This window comes from Vombatus ursinus, unplaced genomic scaffold (genome assembly GCF_900497805.2).
Source record: "Vombatus ursinus unplaced genomic scaffold, bare-nosed wombat genome assembly UNPS02014941.1, whole genome shotgun sequence".
In the NCBI taxonomy this organism is placed as follows: Eukaryota; Metazoa; Chordata; class Mammalia; order Diprotodontia; family Vombatidae; genus Vombatus; species Vombatus ursinus.
The window spans coordinates 1,450,124-1,468,926 of record NW_020954719.1 but is presented as its reverse complement, the minus strand read 5'-3'; the positions used below and the strand labels follow the sequence as shown (position 1 = coordinate 1,468,926).

The 18,803-nt window shown below is 36.3% G+C and overlaps 1 protein-coding gene across 4 annotated transcripts in view; it reads right to left on the bottom strand.

The window, feature by feature from the left end:
• Window positions 1-18,803, bottom strand: part of AMN1 (antagonist of mitotic exit network 1 homolog) — a 91,088-nt gene that overhangs the window by 17,901 nt on the left and 54,384 nt on the right. For all 4 annotated transcript variants that reach the window (XM_027844288.1, XM_027844286.1, XM_027844289.1 and 1 more), the window contains one exon: window positions 18,443-18,554. In XM_027844288.1, coding sequence (XP_027700089.1) covers window positions 18,443-18,554 — 112 coding nt within the window. The remainder of the gene's footprint in view (window positions 1-18,442; window positions 18,555-18,803) is intronic.

Genomic DNA, 18,803 nt, shown 5'->3' with positions numbered 1-18,803 from the left:
CATAAGGAGAAGGATGAGGGTGATGAAAAAGAGATCATTTCTAGCAGAGGATGGGGTTGGAGTCAAGCAAAGAGGAATTTGACAACTGAGCAGGAAGAGAAAGACTTTAAAAGGCTAAGATATGGAAGGAGTCTGTCCCAACTATAACATCTGGGTGAATGCAAAGTATGTAAATGGACAAGACTAGAAAAAAGTTAATAGTCTGGTTTGACTGGAATGTATAGTGCAAGACAAGAAATGGTATGAAAGAAGGCTAGAAAGGTAGTTTGGAGTCATCTGGTGGTAGAGGAGGTGGAGTTAGATCCTAGACTAGGGAGTTTGTGTTTTATCTTGTAGGCAACTTGGAGATACTGAAAATTTTGAATGGGAGAGATTTAACCTGTACCTAAGGAATTTTTTTTTGGGGGGGGGGAACAGCACATAAGATGCATTGGAGAGGGGAGAAAAAGAGGCAGGAATACCAGTTACTAAGAAATTACAATGGGCTCAGGTAGCACAGCCCCCAGCAATCACAAAACTATGGAGACTGGTTGGGCCTTGGGCTCTAGTACATAAGAGATATATGTGCCTCCGGAAAATAAGCTGTTCTTTTTTGTTTTTTGTTTTGTTTTCTTTTTTTTATTAATTTATTTTGATTTATCAACAATCCCTTCCATAAGCTTTTGAGTTTTAAATTTTTCTCCCCCTCCCTCCCTACCTCCCTCCCCAAGATGGCATGCAATCTAATATAGGCTATACATATACATCCTTATTAAACATATTTTCACATTAGTCATGTTGTAAGTAAGAATTAGAATAAATAGGAGGAACCACTAGAAAGAGGAAACAAAACACAAAAAAATAGCAAATAGTATGCTTTGATCTGCATTCAAACTCCATAGTTCTTTCTTTGAATGTGGATAGCATTTTCCATCATGAGCCTTTTAGAGATGTCTTAGATCCTTGTACTGCAGAGAGGGGGTAAGTCTATCAGAGTCAGTCATCACTTAATTGTGGCTGTTACTGTGTACAAAGTTCTCCTAGTTCTGCTCACTTTACTCAGCATCAAACCATATAGTCTTTCCAGGTTTATCTGAAGTCAGCCTGTTCATCATTTCTTATAGCACAATAGTATTCCATTACATTCATATATCACATTCACAATTATGATTACTATCTGTGTCTTTCTCTTCATCCTCCCCCCCGCCTTGTTTATGCTTTTCTTTCTGCTTTTCCTTTTCCCTCCTCACTGTTTTGCTTTTGAACACGGCCTCCCTCAGTCCCACCTCCCTTCTATTAGCTCCCTCCCTTTTCTTTCCCCTTTTCCCTCCTACTGGCATGTTAGATTTCTATACCTAACTAATTATGTTATTCCCGTCTTAAGCCAAATCTGATGAGAGTAAGGTTCAAACAATGCTCATCTCCCTCCCTTCTTTCCCTCTGCTTGTAATAGGTTTTTGTGTCTTTTCCTGTGATGTAATTTACCCTTGTCTGCCTCCTCCTTTCCTTTTCTTTCAGTACATTTTCTTAGTTAGATCAGATTAATTCACTTTCTTGGATCCATTTAACCTACTTTATTAGATTTTTTCATCATTACATCAAAGTCAATTTATACCCACCCCCTTAATGTATACCCCATTTACATGGTGTAATAACAATACAGTTCTCAAGAGTTACAAGTGTCATCTTCCCTTATAGGAATGTAAAGAGTTTGTCCTTATTAATAACATGTTGTTACTTTCTGCCCCATTTACTTTTTTATGTCTCTCTTGAGTCTTGTATTTGAAGATCAAATTTTCCGTTAAGCTCTGGTCTTTTTATCAGGAAGGTATGGAAGTCCCCTATTTTGTTTAATATCCATCTCCTCCCCTGAAAGACAATGCTCATTTCTGCTGGGTTAAGCTGTTCTTTTTGAAAGGTGGAATTTTTCTTGCATAAGATACATATGTCTACATTGCTTGCTGATAACATGGGGTAGAAAGATCGGGGTAGACCTAAGTATGATGTGATTCTAAAAAGTAACTATTTAGGAAAAGGTAAAAACAGTAATTATCTTATACAAATGAGGTGTGAGAAGAAGAATTGACACAGAAGAAATAGATGGGAGAGGAGGTCTGATAGTTCTGGAATCCTACTCTCATTGGGAATGAATTAAAGAGGCAACAATATCTATAAGTGTAAAAGAATCTTCTAAATTCAGAAGGAAATAAAAGGCTAAGGAGATGGGGGGGAGGATAAGGGAGGGATTTTTAGAGGGAACCCTATTCACATCAGATCTGGGTTAGAGAGAACAATATACATACATACATGTATACATACATACATATATACACACATACATACATATATACACACATATATAATATATATATATTTAGAAAGGAATAAAAGTTTTCTAAATTTATAAAGAAATAAAAGGATGAGGGAATAGGAAAAGGGGGGTATAGAAGGGAGTTTAAATTAATGGGAATGGGAAGATAAAGGATGGATCTTTGGAAGCGGCGTAGGTTAAATAATAGGAGGGCAAGATAGTGGGTAGAAGTAAAGTAGAGAATTCAGGAAAGATAGGAAATAAGAGATACACACAAACATAAAATAAGGATCAGGAGAAGAATTTATTAGGGAAAATATGCAGGGGTAGTAATCATGAACTCAGGCAAAGTTAAAGCTAAAATAGATTTAATCAAAAGAAAAATAGGGAAACTACACTATATGTCAGCCATATTAATTAATTAATCAATAGTTTTAGACTATTTAAAATAACTAGACAATACAAGGTTGGAATATTGCTGTGGTGCAGGAAATGATAGTTGGTGGACTTAGAAAAATAGAAAGTCTTGGACTTATTATGGAAGAGGTTATCGACCCTCAGAGAAACAGAGGACAAATAAGCTTAATATGGTCTTACATAGATGCATATGAATGTATATGTCTATATGAGTATGACTGTAGATATCTAAGTATGTATATATAAGATATGTATGTTTGTGTATAATATATATATCTTTATATGTATATGTTTATATATATACATGTACGTATATATGTATATATGTATCTACACACACCCACCCATCACATGCTTAACTGTAGCCTTCTTGGGAGAGGAAGGGAGGAAAGGGACGAAAAGAACAAAGTAAAAAGTGCACAGCAGAGAACAATAGAAAACTTACAAGGAAGAAAAGAAAAGATGGACAGCTCTGAACACAATGTGTAGTATTTATAATATAGGTTTTCTTGAAATGGAAATTTATTGCTCTATATTTTGAATCTTCTCTCATGTTCTGCTGTGCATGTGGCAATGCTTCTCCCCCCCCCCTTATTTTGCATATGTTTTAATATTTAAGTTTATAATTAATAAAAAAGAATTAGCTGAACTGCTAAGCAATTATTAGCTTCCTGATACTCACTGTAATCTCGGATCATTTACTTGTTCACTCAATGCCCCACCTGAAGGCCACATTAACTATATTTCTATATGTTTTTATATTTTGAGGACAAAAAGTTAATATAACAGGTTAATATAATTTATCTATCTTTAAAAAGAAATCATGTGGCCATTGGTATAAAATTAATCTTTATGATGTAATTTGATGCTAGATTTCTGAATGCTACCCAAAAGCTTATAATTTTTGCATCAATCATCAAAGTAAAAATAACATAATGTAGAACATACTCACATAATATTTTTAATAAAAAACTCACACAGATATTGAGTCTAATAGACAACTTTTAGAATAATAATTCTAATGAATCTGCTATAAGTAAATTACTACACAACGTATAATTAACAAAATACTCTGTGATCTCTTGTGAAAACTAACGGAGAATAATGCCTCATTACAATATTTGAGAATTAAAAATTTTTTAAAGTCCTAAGAAATATTTTTCATATATAAGTGTTTTCAGAGAAACAACATCTCAACATGTGGTTGAATATACAATTGCGTAGTTCCTTTATGATTGCTTAGGCTCTAAATAATCAGCTACTGAGTCTAATAAAATACGTGAGATTTGTTATTATGAAACCTTTTAGTTCTAATTCAAAAATTTTGAAAAGAATAAAAGATATTACAATAGTCCACATAAGATATAATAAGGGCATGAATTAAGGTGGTAGCTGTAGGAGTGAAAAAGAGAGGCAGATATTGTAGATGGAGGAAAATAGGATTTGGCAGCTGAATAGATATGGGGGAGGGAGGGAAAATCAAAGATGACTCCAAATTTTTAGGCTTGGGTGACTGGGAGGAAAATGTGTGTGTGTGTGTGTGTGTGTGTGTGTGTGTGTGTGTGTGTGTTTGTCTTTCACTCTCAAAGAAGACCGTGACATCAGGAAGATGATGCCACGACTGCAAGTGAATTGGATTTAAGTGAGGGAGGGCTGTGCAAAGTCACCAGCCTCATTTTCTCCTCCAGAGCCATCTGGGTCCAGTGGCAAGATATAGATCAGGATAAGTAGAGATGGTCCCAGGAGGATAACGATGCCATTAACAGATATAAAGAATTAGAAGGAGAGGCAAGTTTCAGAGGGAAGATTATGAATTTAATTTTAGACATGTTGTGTTTGAGGCACTGGCATGACATACAGCAAGTAGTTGATAATACAGGATTGGAGCTCTAGGAGAGCTTGAGGACAGGGATAGATTTAGTTAGGAGTCAAAGAGATAGTTGAAGCCATGAAAATGGATGAAATAACCAAAGAAAAGAATATGGAGAGGGCTACAGACTGAGCCGGAGGAGACATGTACATTAAGAGCGTGAGACCAAAAAGTCAGTCAGAGAAATAAGCGTAGAACCAATATGGAACAGTGGCCCCAGAATTCAAGGAAGAAGATCAAGGAGTATGAACACTGTGAAGGGATCACTAAATTTGGTAATGAGACCATCACTAATGCTTGAAAACAGCATTTTCAGTAGAGTGGTGAATGAAGAAGAAAGCCAGATTTTGCGGGGATGGGAAGTGAGGCAGCAAATGCTACCTTGTATCATTATCTTTTTCTGTATATATCCTATATTCCCAACTAGATTGGAAGTTTGCACCCTCAATGATTAGCATACTATGTAACACATATGTAGCAATTAAAATTAAGGTAGATTAAACATAAAGCTCCAAGCACAACCAATTTATTGGTAAGGCTAGCAATTACCAATAAAAGGGGTCTCTCAGCTCTTCAGCAAGCTAAAAGACTTCAAGTGATGTCTGACAGATCATTGTTATAAGCAAAAGGAGGAGCCTCCAAAAATTAGAAGGCAGCATCATAGAAGGAAAAAACATTATGATTGGTTACAAAGTTAGAAACATCCAAGGTATGGAAAACAATGATTGGTTACAAAGCCTGCAGCATCATAGGCAGCAAAAACAATATGACTGGCTGGACATTTGGGGCTAGCAATACCTCTTCTTCCATTCTGCTATCAGGAAAGGTTGATTGATAGAGTCTATTTGCTTGTTAGTGGAATGGAGATATCAGGATCCCCATGCCAGGATCACCCCTCTCTTTTCACTCCTCTCTTTTTACTATTAGGAGACACCCTGTTTTCTAGAATCAAGGTCCTGCAAGGAAACTGTGCCTTGAGCTTGGCATGACAGCGACCCTTTACACTCACCCTCTGGTTGAACTCTGCTGCAGCTAAATCCCAGAACTGTTTCACACTAGCCCCAGGAGCTATGTAAGCTTGGACAAGCACCAGCAGGTACTATGTTCAGGTCATGAAGTGCTGCTATGAATTAAACTTGCTTCTTTGCTGCTGTTACCCCTCACTGCAACAGCTACACCTTACTTTTCAGTTCTTTGTCTAGCCACAACTATATGTATTAAAACTAAGGGGACAAAAAGCAAAACTAAGTCTTGCTGCCTCCTAGATGAGACCACAGCACATATATCTAATTTCCCTCCTCCAATGGAATAAAGAAAGCTTTCTGCTTGTAACCTCTGTGAGCTCTTTGGTTTTATTTTATTTTATTTTATTTTTCAGAATTTGACAGAGAAAACAGATTCCCCTAACATAGAGTGATTCATATTTCCACTAATTGTCCAAGGACAGCCAATGGTGTACAGATAACAGATTTTCTTCAATTAAAAGTGATTTATAGGGAAACTGACCTCAAACTTAAGATAGCAGGCTTCTTAATTAAAGAGTTTTAATAGGGAAACTCAACTTTGAACCTGTGAATTTCTGAATTGAATTTAAAGACAAAGGAATGTGACTTTGGGTAGTTATACAAAATATTGATGGTGATATAGAATAGAATCAATTACAAATGGAATCAGAATCAATTTGGCTTTCTCGCATAATAGATACTGCATAAATGTTTGCTGATGGTACTGTTGCTACTGCTAATTAGAAAGTTATTGATAAATTTTGAGTCATATAACTTTTTTGAGTGTACTGTTTCATTTGAGTGACTGGGGTAGAAACAAGACTACAGAGATTCATAGAGAATGGATAGTGAAAAATTAGAAATTATGTGTACAGGCTGGTAATTTGAAGAGTTTGGTTGTAAAAGGGTAGGAAAATTAAATAATAAGAAATAAGACCACAATGCTAGTTTTAATTTAGTTCTCCTGATCTGTAAAGTAAGTAATTATAGTACTTAATGATCATATAATTTTAAAGCTTAAAGGGACTTGAGAGAAAATCTAATCCAATCCTATCATTTTACAGATGAAGCAAATGAGGCCTAAGTGGTTAAATGACTTGTCTTTGATTGTAGTAGATAATGGCAGAAATGGAACTAAAATCTAAATCTTCTAATTTTCAGTCCAGTTTTCCTTCCATACTGAGCTTCCTTGAACTCTATTGAAGAACTTTCAGGAATTAGATCTTCTGGTATGTGGTGTTCTCTGGAACTTTAATTTATGAAACAATCTCGGGTACTTAAAGTTTTATTATAATTTCCAAAAATCTTTTTGCAAATTACTGTACTCCATGTTTATCTTAGGTGTATCGAAGAGATTACTTCAATAGAATGATGTTGGTGGTGATAATGACAATGGTGGTAATGGCTTACATTTCTAGGACTGACATCATATATATTGGCAGCACGTTAGACTTGGCCAAGACCGGTCCTAAGCAGGTATGAGGTTAATAACCTCAGTCTCTCCATTCTTTTTCTTCTCCTGATGTTGTAGATAAAATTAGTCACATATATTATACAAATAATTATCTAATTTGTGCCAGTTGGAACCAAGTTTGATAACTGGGTTTCAGTGCTTGAAAATTCACTATTGGCTTTACATTCTCACTTCCTATCTAGATACATATCTAAATTAATATTGGGATTTTTAAGTTAGTGGATTTTGTGGGGCAACTAGGTGGCAAAGTGGATAGAGCACCAGCCCTGGAGTCAGGAGCAGATGAGTTCAAATCTGGCCTCAGACACATGATACTTACTAGCTGTGTGACCCTAGGCAAGTCACTTAACCTTCGATTGCCTCACCAAAAAAAAAAAAAAAAAAAAAGAGGCAAAGAGTGGCTTCTTTAAAAAAAAAAAGTCAGTGGATTTTTTTAGCTACCCTGAGTTTTTCTATCTTTGAAAGATACTGTGAAAGACACAATGACTACTGCAAATGGGCAATCAGCAGGGCCCAGAGTTGAAGAGGAGGAAGTAATCAGACTTTGTTAACTTTGGGAAATTCTAAGATTATTTTAGTTAACCAAATATTCTCCCTGAAATAAAAGTTCATAATTTTAACACCATCAACTTTCTGCCAATATATGACTGTGAATTATGAAACACAAACTTTTCTAAAGAATGTAAGTTGATGCTAAGGGTCCATGATGGGCAAGAGCACAGAAAATATACTAGACAACAAGAAATTACATGGGAGATGTTAAAATAATTATGTAAAGGATGTCACCAAAGAAATGTATGAGACAAAAAGAAAATGGGTCAATCACATAACAAGAAAAGGGATAACTGATGGATAATCTATAAGCTACAGTATGTCTGGTGAACAGGAGAAAGGCCTATAATACCAAATAAGGTGGACCCCTTATGTTGGGCTTATGGAATGACACGGATGAGAAACTCATAGAATGGTCAGACACGAATAAGCTACAATTTGCATCACAGAGGGAAATAACTGCATCAATGAGATCACAGATACATTAGAGTTTTTAACAAAGTCTGTTCACTCCACTTCCAGGTGCCAAGATGGTGGAGTAAGAAGTAAGTTGCTGTCACCCTCCCTTATTGACCTCTAAAAGCCCAGAAAATATTGACCCAGGAAAAACACTGAGCCAGCAAAAAGATGAGGCGCTGCAGTCTTGTAGCCCAGGAAACTTGGGGGATTAATGGGAAAGGCCTCTCTCTCTCTCTGGGGAGGAGAAGCAGTATAGGATGGGAGGTGTCCCAGCAAGCCAGCAGCAAACCCCACCCCAGCATACCAGGGGGAGATCCTGAGACCCAGGTTGGTGGAGCAGGCAAGTGCCAACACCAGGAGCCCCTGAGAGCCTAAATACAGGCAAGGGAAGCAGTAGACACCAGCTCAGAAAACCACTATGGGTGATGGTGTTATCCAGGAGCAAAATCACCAGGTACCTCAACACAATTCTGGGAAGTACAACAACAAAACTAACAGAAATCATATGATTATTGCAATAGATGCAGAAAAAGCATTTGACAAAATATAATACCCATTCCTATAAAAACATTAGAAAACACAGGAATAAGTGGAGTCATCCTTAAAATTATAGACAGCATCTATCAAAAACTATCAGCAAGCATTATATGTAATGGGGATAAAGTAGAAGCATTCCCAATAAGATTAGGGGTGAAACAAGGATATCCATTATCACTACTGTTATTCAATATTGTGCTAGAAATGTTAGCTGTAGCAATCAGAGAAGAAAAAGAAATTAGAGGAATTAGAATACACAAAGAAACAAACCTATCATTCTTTGCAGATGATATGATGGTATACTTAGAATATCGTAGAGAATCAAGTAAAAAGTTACTTGAAATAATAAACAAATTTAGCAAAGTTTCAGGATATGAAATAAACCCACACAAATCATCTGCATTTCTATATATTACTACCAAAGCCCAACAGCAAAAGAGAGAAAGAGAAATTCCATTAAAACTACTGTAGACATTATAAAATATCTGGGAGTCTACCTGCCAAAACAAAACCAGGAACTATATGAACACAATTACAAAAAACTTTTCATACAAATAAAGTTACATCTAAATAATGGAAAAAAATCAGTTGCTCATGAATAGGCCAAGCTAATATAATAAAAATGACAATTCTACCTAAATTAGTTTCCTTATTCAGTGCCATACCAATCAAACTGCCAAAAAATTATTTTATAGAGCTAGAAAAAATAATAACAAAATTCATCTGGAAGAACAAAAGATCCAGAATATCAAAGGAGCTAATGAAAAGAAATGCAAGGGAAGGTGGCTTAGGTGTACCAGATCTTAAATTGTATTATAAAGCAGCAATCATCAAAATTACTTGGTACTGGCTAAGAAATAGAGTGGTGGATCAGTGGAATAGGTTAGGCACACAAGACACAAGTCAGTGACTACAGTAATCTATGATTTGATAAATCCAAAGACTCCAGTTTCTGTCATTAGAAATCACTATTTAACAAAAACTACTGGGAAAACTGGAAAACAGTATGATAGAAACTGGGCATAGATCAACATCTTACACCCTATACTAAGATAAAGTCAAAATGGGTACAGTATTTAGATATAAAAACTGAGAGTATAAACAAACTAAGAAAGCAAGGGATAATTTACCTTTCAGATCTATGGAGAAGGGAAGAATTTATGACCAAACAAGACGTAGAGAACATTATGAAATGCAAAATGGATAATTTTGATTCCATTAATTTTTTTTTTTTTTTTTTGGTGAGGCAATTGGGGTTAAGTGACTTGCCTAGGGTCACACAACTAGTAAATGGCAAGTGTCTGGTCTGAGGTCAGATTTGAACTCAGGTACTCCTGACTCCAGAGCCACTGCTCTATACACTGTGTCAGCTAGCTGTCCTTGATTACATTAAATCGAAAAGTTTTTGCACAAACAAAGCCAATGCATCCATGAGTAGAAGGGAAACAAAAACTGGGAAAGAATTTTCACAACCAGTGTCTCTGATAAAGGCCTCGTTTCTAAAATATATAGAGAACTGAGTCAAATTTATAAGAATACAAGTCATTCCCCAATTGATAAATGGTCAAAGGATATGAACAGGCAGTTTTCAGAGGAAGAAACTAAAGCTATCTATAGTCATATGAAAAAGTGTTCTAAATCACTTTTGAATAGAGAAATGCAAATCAAAATGACTCTGAGGTACCACATCACATCTATCAGATTGGCTAACATGATAAAACAGGAAAATGATAGATGTTGGAGAAGATATGGGAAAATTGGAACATTGACGCATTGTTGGTGGAGTTGTGAACTAATTCAACCATTCTGGAGAGCAATTTGGAACTATGCCCAAAGGGCTATAAAACTGTGCATACCCTTTGACCCAGCAATACCACTACTAGGTCTATATCCCAAAGAGATTATAAAAACACAAAAAAGACCCACATATACAAAAATATTTATAGCAACCTTTTTTTGTCGTGGCAAAGAATTGGAAATTGAGTGGTTGCCCAACAATTGGGGAATGGCTGAACAAGTTATGGTATATGAATGTAATGGAATACTATTGTGCTATAAGAAATGATGAGCAGGCTGACTTCAGAAAAATTGAGAAAGACTTATATGAACTGTTGCTGAGTGAAATGAGCAGAACCAGGAGAATACTGTACACAGTAACAGCCACACAGTGTGATGACTGACTTTGATAGACTTGGCTCTTCTTAGCAATGCAAGGATCTAAGACAACTCCAAAAGACTCATGATGGAAAATGCTACCCTCATCCAGAGAAAGGGCTATGGAGTCTTAATGCAGATGGAAGCATACTATTTCCTCTCCTTTTCCTTTGTTGTTTTCTTTTATTGTTTCAATCTCATGTTCCTCCCACTAGCTCTAATTGTTCTTTACATCATGACTAATATGAAAATATGCTTAATATGAATGTATAAGCAGAGCCTATATCAGATTGCATGCTGTCTTGGGTGGGGGAGCAAAGAAAGGGGGAGAAAATTTAAAACTCAAAATCTTATGGAAGTGAATGTTAAAAACTAAAAATAAATAAATTAATTATTAAAAAAAACCCAAATTCTGTTCAACATTTCATTATCCACAAATAACTATTTTGGAAATACAATAAATATTTAGGAAACTTTCAAATTCATTTCAAGATACATTTATCAAGTGACTACTATATACTAAGCACTACAGATATAAAGACCAACACAATCCTTTTCCTAAAGGATTCTATTACAATTCAATATCATCTACTGGGGGGCTATAGGCATAGTACAAAATATATTGAGGAAGGAAGAGAGCACTAACAACATGTGTGTGTGTAGGGAAAATGTCATTGAGCTTGTGGAAATGCATAGGTGGGAAATTGAATATCAAATCCAAGAAACAGATAGTTTTCTTTTGGCTAGGCTAGAATGCAGAATGTGTAAAGGATAATAATGTAAAACAAGGCTATAAATGGAGTTTAGAGCCAAACTGTGGAAGAGCTTACATATGAGGCTAAAGAGATCATTCAGAGGGAAAAGTCAAAGATAACTCCAAGGATATAAACCTGAGTTATGACGAGAAATATGGTGCCCTTAATATAATTAGAGAAGCTTGTAGGAGGAAAAGCTGTGGCAGAAAAACAATAAATTCTGTGTTGAACTGACCTAGGCATAAATTGTCCTTGTTACATTTTTATCCACCATTTGAGAAGAAAAAAAAACAAAAACAAGTCCATTGTCTTATTCAATCAAGCACAACTAAAATCATTTAAAAAATTTTTTGCATTTCAATTTTTTTTCAAAAATAGGCATGACCAAGAAATTAGCCAAGATTAACAAATCTTTCATAAGGAACAAAAACTAAGGTTTAGCCAAAATAGTCAAACTATCGTTAAACACATTTTTACAGAGTAGATTCACACTGGGTCAGGAGCCTGATGACCTCGCTTAAAACTCGAGTTATGTTGGGCAGAGCCAAGATGGCAGAGTAAAGGCAGGGATTTGCCTGAGCTCTCCACCAAACTCCTCCAAATACCTTTAAAAAATGACTTTGTTTGTAAACAAATTCTAGAGCAGCAGAACCAACAAAAAGACAAGAGTGAAACAAAATTCCAACCCAAGACAACTTGGGAGCTTGGCAGGAAAGGCCTGTTGTCCCAGGGTGAGAAAGGAGCACAGTCCAGTGCAGGCCGAGCCAGTGCAGTCTGGGCCCCAGCAAAGTGGGAGCAGACCTCAGAGTGACTGAATTACTAGCAGCAGTGGTGGTTTTCAGAACTCTCAGCCCACAGACACGAAAGACAACTTAGAAGGTCGGTAGGAAAGGTCTGTCACATCCCATTGAGAGTGGAACTCAGTCCAGTGTAAGCCCTGCTAGCACAGCCCTGAACACAACAAACCAGGAGCAGACCTTGAGAGTGACAGCATTAGCAGCAGCAGTGGCTGTTTCCAGAACTCTCAGCCCATAGATAGTAAAGGAGTCAGAAGGATATCACAGAGGTGTTTTTGCTAGCACTGAGGCAAGACTCTGTTGCTTTGCCCATACTGAGATCCAGGTCACAGTCCTGAGTGTCAGTCCCAGAGCGTAGAGGAACACTAGCATAGCAGAGCTTGTGATGATAGTGGACAGGGGAACCTTCTCACAGTTCCAGGGCAGAAAAGAATGCTTATGGGTCACTCAGATTAGAGCACAAATCAGGAGAGTAGTAAATACCTCTCCTTAGATCATACAACCTTGGACGAACTGAAAACTTCCAGGTCCCTAGAAGTATTTCTGAAAACAGCTGCACAAAAGCCTTGACACTGGGGACAGTATGCCTTCTACCCTGGAAGCAGAGCCCTACTTTAACAAAGAGTTAAAAGTCAAGTAATAGGCTGAGAAAATAAGCAAACAGCAGACAAATATTCTGACCACAGAAAGTTACTATGGTAACAAGGAAGGTCAAAATACACACTCAGAAGAAGATAACAAAGTCACAGTTGCTACATCCAAAGCCTCAAAGAAAAATATGAATCAGTCTCAGGCCATAGAAGAGCTGAAAAAAGGATTTTGAAAATCAGGTAAGAGAGGTAGAGGAAAAATTGGGAAGAGAAATGAGAGTGATGCAAGAAAATTATGAAAAACAAGTCAATTGTTTGGTAAAGGAGACACAAAAAACTACTGATGAAAATAATACCTTAAAATGTTTTGTTGACTAGGTCAAATGGTAAAAGAGGTCCAAAAATCCAATGAGGAGAAGAAAAGCAGAAATGGCCAAACAGAAAAGGAGCTCTAAAAGCTCACTGAAGAAAATAATTCCTTAAAAATTAGAATGGAGCATATGGAAGCTAATGACTTTATGAGAAACAATAAAAACAAAACCAAAAGAATGAAAAAAAAGAAGAAAATGTGAAATATCTCATTGGAAAAACAATTGACCTGGAAAATAGATCTCCAGGAGAGATAATTTAAAAATTCTTGGACTTCCTGAAAGTCATGGTAAAAAAAAAAGAGCCTAGACATGATCTTTCAAGAAATTATCAATGAAAAATGCCCTGATATTCCAAGACCAGAGGGTAAAACAAAAAGTGAAAGAATCCACCGACCACCACCTGAAAGAGATCCCAAAATGAAAACTGCCAGGAATATTATAGCCAAATTTCAAAGTTCCTACGTCAAGGAGAAAATATTGCAAGCGGTCAGAAGGAAACAATTCAAGTATGGTGGAGCCACAGTCAGGATAACACAAGATTTAGCAGCTTCTTCATTAAAGGATCAGAAGACTAGAAATATGATATTCCGGAGGTCAAAGGAGCTAGGATTAGAACCAAGAATCACCTACCCAGCAAAACTAAGTATAATTCTTCAGGGGAAAAAAATAGACATTCGATGAGATAAAGGACTTTCAAACATTCTTAATGAGAAGACCAGAGCTGAATAGAAAATTTGACTTTCAAATACAAGATTCAAGAGAAGCATAAAAAGGTAAAAAATCATTAAACTGTTTATATTCCTACATGGGAAGATGATATTTGTAATTCATAAGACCTTTCTCATTATTAGGGTAGTTAGAAGGAGTGTATATAGACACAGAGGGCACAGGTGTGAGTTGAATATGAAGGGATGATATGAAAAAATAAAATTAAGGAGTGAAAGAGGAATGTACTGGGAGAAAGAGAAAGGGAGAGGTAGAATGAAGAAAATTATCTCACATAAAAGAGGCAAGAAGAAGCTTTTACAATGGAGAGGAAGAGGTGGGAGGTGAGGGGGAGTGAGTGAACCTTATTCTTATCAGAATTGGTTCAAAGAAGGAATAACATAAACATTCAGTTGGATATAGAAGTCTATCTTACCCTACAGGAAAGCAGTAGGGGAAGGAGACAAGAGAAGGGGGGGTAATAAATGGGAGGGCAAATTGGGGGGGGTGGTCAAAAGCAAAACACTTTTGAGGAGGGACAGGGTGAAAGGAGAGAAAGAATAGAATAAATGGGGGAGGGAAAAAGAGGAAAATACAGTTAGGAATAGTAACTGTGAAAAAAAATTAAAACAAGTTTCTCTGATAAAGGCCTCATTTCTCAAACATAATAGAAAACTGAGTCAAATTTATAAAAATAAGAGCCATGTCCCAATTCATAAACGACCAAAAGATATGATCAGTTTTCAGATGAAGTCATCAAAACTATCTATCGCCATATGAAAAAATGCTCTAACTCAGAATTGATTGGAGAAATGCAAATTAAAACAATTCTGAGGTATTGCCTCATACCTATTAGATTGGCTAATAGGACAGAATAGGTAAATGACAAATGTTGGAAGGGATGTAGGAAAAATGACACATTATGTATGCACTGTTGGTGGAGTATAAACTGATTCAACCATTCTGTAGAGCGATTTGGAACTATGCCCAAAGGGCTATAAAACCATGCATACCCTTTGACCTAGCAATACCACTACTAGGTTTGTATCCCAAAGGAATAAAAAATCAAAAAGGAAAAGGACCTATATGTACAAAAATATTTATAGCAACCCTTTTCTGGTGGCAAAAAATTAGAAATTGAAGGGATGCCCATCAATTGAGGAATGTCTGAACAAGTCATGGTATGTGATTATGATGGAATACTATTGTGTGATAAGAAATGATGAGCAGGATGCTCTCAGAAAAACCTGAAAAGACTTGCATGGGCTGATGCAAAGTGAACTGAGCTGTGTACAAAGTAACAACAATATTGTACGATGATCAGCTGTGAATGACTCAGCAATGCAGCAATCCAAGACAGCTCTGAAGGAGTTTTAATGAAAAATACTATCCATCCCCAGAGAAATAACTGATGGTGTCTGAATACAGATTGAAGCATACTTTTTAAAACTCTCTATTTTTCTTGAGTTTTTTTTGTTCATGTTTTTTTTTTCACAACATGACTATTATGGATATGTTTTGCATGACTGTACACACATAACTTATATTGAATTACTTGCCTTCTCAATGTGGGGAAGTGGGGAGAGAGGAAGGGAAAAATTTGGAACTCAGAGTTTTAAAAATGAATGTTAATAATTGCTTTTCCATGTAACTGGGGAAAAATAAAATACTAAATAAAGAGCAGACAGATCTTTCTAGTTACTGTTCTAGTTGCTATTACATTTTACAGACTGTGCTCTGCATATTACTGTAAACCTCACCCGGATTCTAGATTTCTTGGTCCCTTTCCCTTAGGTTTCTCAAAAGTGCTAGCCAGATGGTAGGTGCTTAATGAATGCTTGTTGAATGAATGAATATTCCATTTGTACAAAAAAGTAAGATCAGACCTAATAAAACTGCAGATAACTTCTATAGTTGTTTTTGCTGTTATCCTAATTGTAGACAATCAAGATGAAATTAAGATGACTTAAGTTTTTCTTGATCTTTTGTGTGGATCAGATTCTTCATTTCTATGCAGCCATAGAAGCACTTTGTCTCTGATGACCTTTAGTCTCATATCTACAGCTACCTATTAGACATCTCAAACCTGATGCTCTGTAGGCATCTTACAATCAATATGTCCAAAACTGAACTTATTATCTTTATTTTTTTTTCGGCCAAAGACAAGGTTTAGTTTTATTAGAACATCCATCATATTGGGCAGACTCTTAAGGAGTCTGAACATTAGTAAGCTATTGGCTAGATTTTAAGAATCTGAGCAGTGGCTAGATTTTAAGAATCTAAGCAGTGGCTAGATTAAAAGAATCTGAGCAGTGGCTAGATTATAAGAATCTAAGCAGTGGCTAGATTATAAGAATCCCAGCCCAGACTCCCTACTGTTAAGTCTGAAATCTGTAAGAGAAACTGAGTTGAAGAGGTCCAAGCACAATCAATTTACTAACAATTTTGCCAGTCAAGTTCAAGACCACCTTAGTTAGTAGAAGGACCTCATTATCAGCTTACAGAGCATTTTGTAGGCATAAATGAGGAACATTAGAAAGAAAAAAAAAAAGTAGATGAGGAACATTGATCACAAATTGAGGAAAAGGATACTGATTAACATGGACATTTATACTTTCTGACTGGGGCATTACAAAAGCTTCCACTACCATCATCATGGAAATCTGTCTTGTGTAAGCATTACTGACAAAATTAGGGAACTGACATCTGCGAATATGGAACTTTAGCAGGTTAGCAACACTCAAATTGTGGGCATTAGAATAAGTGATAGTAGAGTTGTGTTTGTAGTTGTGTGGTTTGTCCTTCATTCTTGAAGAGGACCATAATATCAGGAAGACGATGCCATGACTTGCAACTGAATTGGATTTGAATGAGAGAGGGCTGTACAAAGTCACCAGCCTCACTTTCTCCTCCAGAGCCATCTGGGTCCAGTGGCCAGAAATAGATCAGGACAATTGGATACGGCCCAGGATGTAGTGGGAGACTGGCCTTTTTAAGCTAAGGTATTTCCAAGTTCTTACTTTCACTGATTCACCCATTCAGTGATTAGGACTGTTTAAGAAGTGAGCCAAGGGATGGCCCATAGTAGAGTAACTATGCTTTTGAAATGATCAGATTGATTCTGTGTCCTTTTTTCAATTGCTCCTATTTATAGTTAATTGATTTTGTCTTGTAACCGCCTAAGTCATGGTTCTTTATTGCTAAGCTTAGTTCAGAATCCAGTGGCCTTTAATGAGTTAAGTTTAGAAATCCAGTTCTCTTGTCAATCACTGTTCTATTCTTGAGTCAAGGATGTCTGGTTTATTATCCAAAGAAGTCTGTTCCACTATCTGTAACCTTGCAAGTAGATTCAAACAATGACTATTTCTTAGTCACAGGAGGGAAGGAGAGGGTTGTTGCTAGCCCTTCATTCCCAATTTTTAACCAATTATATTGTCCCCCATGCCTTAGCACTATATCCAATTTCATTGATTTTGCAATTCATGATGTTGATCTCTTAACCAGTCATAACTTGTTCCCCACCTACAAAGTCCTGTTCTTTGTTCTGTACTTCCCAAAACTATAAAAGACAGCTGTTCCCCTCATATGGTGTCTTAGCTTTGCTGAGGAAGCTGAGATCCCATTTATTGGCAAATTCATACTTCACTAATAATAAATTTTCATGCTTGGAACTTTGTGCCTCAGTTTAACTTAATTTTAACTGTTAACAATTTGTAATCTACAGCAAGGCTTTTAATAGAAATGAGCAACTTAGCTTGTCAGTTGAGCTCTGCAAGAGCAAAAATAAGAAGTTGGCTAATCAGGGAAGCTAACTGGAGGCAACACCCTGTCAGCCTGCACAGGGTCGTGCACATACTTCTTTAACTTATTAGGATATATAAGAGCAAAACAATACATGTGATTAAGAGTAAATAATGGGTTGATGATTGATTAATACTTCACACTACCTAGGTATCTTCCTTGACTTTCATTCTCTCACCACTCCTACATCCCATCTGTTGTTAAGGCCTATTCATTTTACCTTTGCAATATCTCTTGAACATGCTCCTTTTCTTCTCTGATATTGCCACTACTCTGGTACAGGTCCTCATCTCCTCATGACTCAACTGCTATAATAGCCTTCTGGTTAGTCTGCCTGCTACAACTCTCTTCCCACTCCAGGCCATCCTCTAATCAGTCACTAAAGTGATTTTCCTAGAGCAAAGGTGCAATCACGGCAAAGCCCCTCAACTCAATAAACTTCAGTGGCTTCCTATCACCTCCAGAATTAAAATATGAAATCCTCTGGCATTCAAAGCTCTTCATTACCTAGCCTATCTCTTCCATTACAATGGAGTGGAAAGAGACTTGTGGCAGGCAGACTAATACTACACATAAACTTGATAATTTATTATAAAACCTGAAAAATGGAAATTAATCATTCTTGAAAGTCAACATAAAGAAGCATTCATATAATAGCAAACTAACCTGTTATCAGAGGGCATTCATGAAAGAGTAAAATGTGTATCTGAGGGCAGCAAGTAAGAACAGCTTCCACAGCACCATCAGTCAGATTTACACAATGCCCCATGTGAATTTCCTATACGGAACAAAAACATTAAGGACAATAACAAAATTAGTAAAATGAAGTAGAATCCAATATGGTAATTTGTGTGTGTGTGTGAAAATTCCTCAATAAAAGCTAAGGTTAAAAAAAAAAACCAAAAAAAAATAAAAGCTAAGGTACAGTAGCACTTTTTTGTTTTACTTCTATTTTTTTATTTAATAAAAGTTAAGACTATAAGTAAACATAAATATAACACAATTACTTTAGGTAATTCTTCCTATG